The sequence below is a fragment of the Bufo gargarizans genome, chromosome 3, assembly GCF_014858855.1.
Source record: "Bufo gargarizans isolate SCDJY-AF-19 chromosome 3, ASM1485885v1, whole genome shotgun sequence".
NCBI lineage: Eukaryota > Metazoa > Chordata > Amphibia > Anura > Bufonidae > Bufo > Bufo gargarizans.
Genome location: NC_058082.1, coordinates 381,927,548 through 381,933,274, shown reverse-complemented (window position 1 = coordinate 381,933,274; position 5,727 = coordinate 381,927,548). Strand labels below are relative to the sequence as shown.

The 5,727-nt window shown below is 40.0% G+C and overlaps 1 protein-coding gene and 1 long non-coding RNA gene across 2 annotated transcripts; both read left to right on the top strand.

The window, feature by feature from the left end:
- The first annotated feature begins 920 nt into the window (after window positions 1-920).
- On the top strand, window positions 921-2,627 carry LOC122931608. The gene is made up of 2 exons (XM_044285682.1): window positions 921-1,058; window positions 1,132-2,627. The coding sequence occupies exon 2, from the start codon at window positions 1,134-1,136 to the stop codon at window positions 2,625-2,627; it is 1,494 nt and encodes a 497-aa protein (XP_044141617.1). The 5' UTR covers window positions 921-1,058; window positions 1,132-1,133.
- A 332-nt stretch (window positions 2,628-2,959) lies between these two features.
- LOC122932625 lies at window positions 2,960-5,320 on the top strand. Its single transcript, XR_006388326.1, has 9 exons — window positions 2,960-2,994; window positions 3,109-3,205; window positions 3,320-3,416; window positions 3,531-3,627; window positions 3,742-3,838; window positions 3,953-4,049; window positions 4,164-4,260; window positions 4,375-4,471; window positions 4,586-5,320. It is a non-coding gene; the product is annotated as an uncharacterized LOC122932625 (long non-coding RNA).
- The last annotated feature ends 407 nt before the right edge of the window (window positions 5,321-5,727 follow it).

The window sequence follows — 5,727 nt, the reverse complement described above, 5'->3', positions numbered from 1 at the left end:
AGAAGATGGGATGTACAAAGTTATTTCGTTCCGAATATCGGTTTTTATTAAAAAATCTATTTCTAAACGTTCAATGTGTTTCAGCTAATATGGTAAGTTTGAGTTTACCTTATAACATGTATCCAAATAATATGCATATTTTAATATTTTCTTTTTTTTTTAAAACAGGAATTGATAAAATGCCGAATTCATGTTGGGTAAAAAATTGTTTTTTCCAGGCTGGACGTATACTGAATGGCCACGAAATCAAATTACATTGCTTTCCCAACCTTAGGGAGAGAATATTAGATTGGCTTAGAATCTTAATTCCATCAGGAGAGGTAGAAGTTTTTTCTATAGCAGAGGAGATTCTATGTTACAAAAAGAAAAGATACAATAAGTATCATATTTGTTCCCTACATTTTTCTGATGAGAGTTTTATAGTCAACGCTGGCGGACGTTTGCTTCGCCCTGTAGCAAACCCTTCAATTTTTGAAAATTTTCTTGATTATGAAAGAAAAGTTTTAGAGCCAAAAAAATCCAAGAAAAAACGACTTCAGAATACAACAGGTTCCCAGCAGTCGGTTACACCTTCATCATCAGAATCATCTGTACCAACCGAATCTCGTGGTCATACTGTATCCCTTTCGTGCCTGGAAGTTCAACAAGTCTCTGAGAATGTGGAAATTCTAATTTCCAAATTCACGGATGCTTCAACTCAGACAGAGTTCAATTTGACAAATTCTATAATTATTAGTATGGATAAAAATCTTACCCTTAGGGAAGAAGAATCACCTTTACGTCAACCTACAAATATTGTTCATGAATCCACCCCATTGCCTGATTGTTCACAATCCCAAAATCGGCACCAAATTAATCCATTTATTAGACTTCTCTCTCCTATTGTATTTGAAAATGAAAAGATCTCCCAGCCACCGGAAGAAGACGGTAATGATGATGATCTGGTTAGTGGGATATTTCCGTTGACAGGTGACTTGGAGGATTCATACAATATTAGCAGTCTGGCTGACGCAGGGGAAATTCGTGATTCAAGAGACCACTCATATGACCCTTTGATGGTAAGCCACTGCTCTTCTGATCAATTTGCTTTACAGTCTATGTTAGAAATTGAACATGATAATTCTTTTCCAGAAATGCAATTTAAAGACATGGTAAAAGACACGAAATTGATTGTGAACGAAAGTTGTCTCGATGTACTGCTACGTCAGGTGAAGTGTCAGTATGTTGATTGCAATCTAACTGTGTTTTCAATTTCAAAACAAAGGAAAGGATCAGCTGTTATAATTCGCGGTAGTTGTCGTAGCGGACATTCCTCTTTATTATGGCATACACAGCCTAAAATTGGACGTTTCTGGAGTGGAAATGTCCTTTTGGCAGCGTCAATACTCTGCAGTGGCCTAAACTTTCAAAAAGTTCATGAGTTGTTTGGAATTTTTGGCTTGAGCACATTTTCTGAGACCACTTATTACCGTTACCAAACCAAATTTCTGTTCCCTGCTATCGATATTGCCTGGAAGCAAGAAAAACAAAAAATACATGAAGATTTGAATGGTTTGCCAATTTGTTTGGCAGGAGATGGTCAATGTGATAGCCCCGGCCACTCCGCTAAATATTGTACCTACACTGTTATGGACCTGTACACTGAAAAAATTATAGATTTCGAAGTTGTACACCGAAGCCAGTGCAGTTCATCGGTAGCTATGGAGAAGTTTGGATTCCAAACTGTAATGGAACGAGTTAAAAACAATGGCTTTGACATATGTGTATTTGTCTCTGATCGACATGTCAGTATTCAAAAATTGATGCGCGAGGTGTACACTGACATAGATCATCAATTTGACATTTGGCACTATGCAAAGTCCATAAAGAAAAGATTAATCAAGGCAAGTAACGGAAGAGCCGGAAAGGATCTAAAACCATGGATAGAAAAGATAGTCAACCATTTCTGGTGGTGTGTTAAAACGTGTGACCACAATGCTTTTTTTTTCCGGGAAAGATGGAATTCTGTTCTACATCATGTAGCCAACAGACATGAATGGGAAGATGGAGAACACTATAATAAGTGTGCCCACCAAGAACTGCGACCTGAAGACACTTCAGTTTTGTGGCTTAGAAAGGAAAGTACTGCTTATCAAAAACTAGAAGAAATCATCAAAAGCGAACAAATGAACAGCGATGTACCACACCTGATCCGAAATTGCCACACTGGACCTCTTGAAGCCTTCCACAGTTTAGTTTTAAAGTATAGAACCAAAAGAATACATTTTGGTATAGATGGAATGGAAACACGAACCAAACTGGCAATTTTAGCACACAATAATAATATCGGAAGATCACAAGCAGTTGTTCACTTCCCAACTTCTGTGTCAGAACCCATTGGATCAAGAAGAACAAAATTAATACTTCCGAAGGGAAAAAAACGCTGGATGGTGAAGAACGTTTATGAAGCAATGAGCGTGGAACATGTTACTCCTATTTTAGTCGATTGCTTGAAGTTAGCTGTAGGAGACATCACTGCAGAATGGAAGAGTCGAACACCTGATCTTCCACCAAACATTGCTAATGTAGAACGCCCGAACAAGGAAGACATTCTACGGCAACATTGGTCACGTTTTGGAAAAAAATAATAAAGTGCATCTTGGTTTAAGACCAAAAAAATTCCTTTAAAAAAAAAAATCCTGCTTTTCCGTTACTTTCATGTTCAGTAAAATGTTATTTTTTATAATGTTAAGAGAACTAACTTTGTTGTTTTAGTTATTTTACTTTAGTTTATGCTGTTGATATTCGTTTACCGAAACTGGACTGCACCACTAGTGCAAAGGGTAAGGATAGCGCAAGTAGATATGCCTCAAGCCAGTGACCATTTGGCTTTTCAAAACTAAAGTTGTTGTTGTTATATTACTGTAAGAATGGAACTTTACTGTTTTTTTATAGACATTTTACCTGTGTGTAGGAGAAGAGCCTTGGAGGAAGGGGATCCGATTAGACTCCAAGGTATGTTCACTGACAGTATAATAATGTAGCTACAGTCCCGTGATTGACCCTTTTCCTCTCACAGAGACGGCGCTGCAGTACATTTCAGATTCTGACCATGTCTTTTGTCCACAGGCTGACAGTAAACTGTACCACCGCGTGGCACCTGCCCAGGAAGGAACAACACGTTTCCTGCCAGCCTTGGAGGAAGGGGATCCGATTAGACTCCAAGGTATGTTCACTGACAGTATAATAAGGTAGCTACAGTCCCGTGATTGACCCTTTTCCTCTCACAGAGACGGCGCTGCAGTACATTTCAGATTCTGACCATGTCTTTTGTCCACAGGCTGACAGTAAACTGTACCACCGCGTGGCACCTGCCCAGGAAGGAACAACACGTTTCCTGCCAGCCTTGGAGGAAGGGGATCCGATTAGACTCCAAGGTATGTTCACTGACAGTATAATAATGTAGCTACAGTCCCGTGATTGACCCTTTTCCTCTCACAGAGACGGCGCTGCAGTACATTTCAGCTTCTGACCATGTCTTTTGTCCACAGGCTGACAGTAAACTGTACCACCGCGTGGCACCTGCCCAGGAAGGAACAACACGTTTCCTGCCAGCCTTGGAGGAAGGGGATCCGATTAGACTCCAAGGTATGTTCACTGACAGTATAATAATGTAGCTACAGTCCCGTGATTGACCCTTTTCCTCTCACAGAGACGGCGCTGCAGTACATTTCAGCTTCTGACCATGTCTTTTGTCCACAGGCTGACAGTAAACTGTACCACCGCGTGGCACCTGCCCAGGAAGGAACAACACGTTTCCTGCCAGCCTTGGAGGAAGGGGATCCGATTAGACTCCAAGGTATGTTCACTGACAGTATAATAATGTAGCTACAGTCCCGTGATTGACCCTTTTCCTCTCACAGAGACGGCGCTGCAGTACATTTCAGCTTCTGACCATGTCTTTTGTCCACAGGCTGACAGTAAACTGTACCACCGCGTGGCACCTGCCCAGGAAGGAACAACACGTTTCCTGCCAGCCTTGGAAGAAGGGGATCCGATTAGACTCCAAGGTATGTTCACTGACAGTATAATAATGTAGCTACAGTCCCGTGATTGACCCTTTTCCTCTCACAGAGACGGCGCTGCAGTACATTTCAGCTTCTGACCATGTCTTTTGTCCACAGGCTGACAGTAAACTGTACCACCGCGTGGCACCTGCCCAGGAAGGAACAACACGTTTCCTGCCAGCCTTGGAGGAAGGGGATCCGATTAGACTCCAAGGTATGTTCACTGACAGTATAATAATGTAGCTACAGTCCTGTGATTGACCCTTTTCCTCTCACAGAGACGGCGCTGCAGTACATTTCAGCTTCTGACCATGTCTTTTGTCCACAGGCTGACAGTAAACTGTACCACCGCGTGGCACCTGCCCAGGAAGGAACAACACGTTTCCTGCCAGCCTTGGAGGAAGGGGATCCGATTAGACTCCAAGGTATGTTCACTGACAGTATAATAATGTAGCTACAGTCCCGTGATTGACCCTTTTCCTCTCACAGAGACGGCGCTGCAGTACATTTCAGATTCTGACCATGTCTTTTGTCCACAGGCTGACAATCGCGCAACCACGTTGACGGACTTGCCCTGGACCTACCCTATCATCCTGGATTTGGAATATTTTTTAAATAAAGTTTTGCCAATATATTTTTTTAAAGCGAAATTGATATTTTAAAAAAATTAAATAAAAAATACATATATACATTTTATGGATATCCTTTGCATAACTGTAATGAAATGTGAAAAAGCCAACAATTTTTCTAATAAGACGTCCTTTTTTTTAAATTATATTTGTTTTATATATTTGACATTTTTGCATATTAGAAAACATTTGCTTTGTCGAGATTTGATCCATTTCCTGTTGGCAAGGACGTTACTATATACCGCTTTATTACAGATGTGTAAGGAATATCCATAAACTTTGTGTGAGGTTTGGTAAAGGCTATGGGTACCTTCACACTAGCGACATGGCGATTCATCAGGACAAAAGCCTGAATTAAAAATATTTTTTATAAATATGAAAACTGTTGACAATTATGGAGGCGGCGGCGTCCCACTGTGAAAGCTTTAGGTACTAACAATAATGCATGTTTGAATTTCAGTCCATCTATCTATCGCAGTACACTATGGTCTGCTTATAGTCAATGGTGACAGGGGGCTATTTCGGCCATAAACCTGATAAGTAGCTGTGTAGATCCCAAATCATTTTGACCTGCCCAGATAGCCTGATCGACTGCCCTTACGAAAGTGTGAAGGTACTCTATGAGGGGATATGGAGGAGGCCTTTTATAAGATATATATGTCTTTTTTATTTAATAGGTCTAAAATTTCTCTCAATATTACATTTCTGAAATCGAGAATATTGTATTTGAACATTATATACAAAAATATTATGCTGTAAATTTCTAAGTTTTTTAGATATTTATAAATAAAATGTAAAATCATAAATTGTAAAATTGGTACTTTATTACATAACTATATTATTTTACACTTTTTTCATAATATATTATAATTAACTTTGACGTTACTCCATTGCTAGATACTCTGCAGGCTCCTCTCTGAACATTAGAAATCCACAATAATCTTGAAGTGGGTCTGGAAAAACTTCTCTTATGATAGTCACTGCACAAGAAGGAATAGGGCGTCTTCTTCCAACGCCAAGATAGCCATGTATCCAAGCTGTAAAGCCACGAT

Bases quoted from the DNA above. Each gene is read 5' to 3' on its own strand.
- LOC122931608 (XM_044285682.1), top strand. From the start codon at position 1,134: ATGCAATTTAAAGACATGGTAAAAGACACGAAATTGATTGTGAACGAA.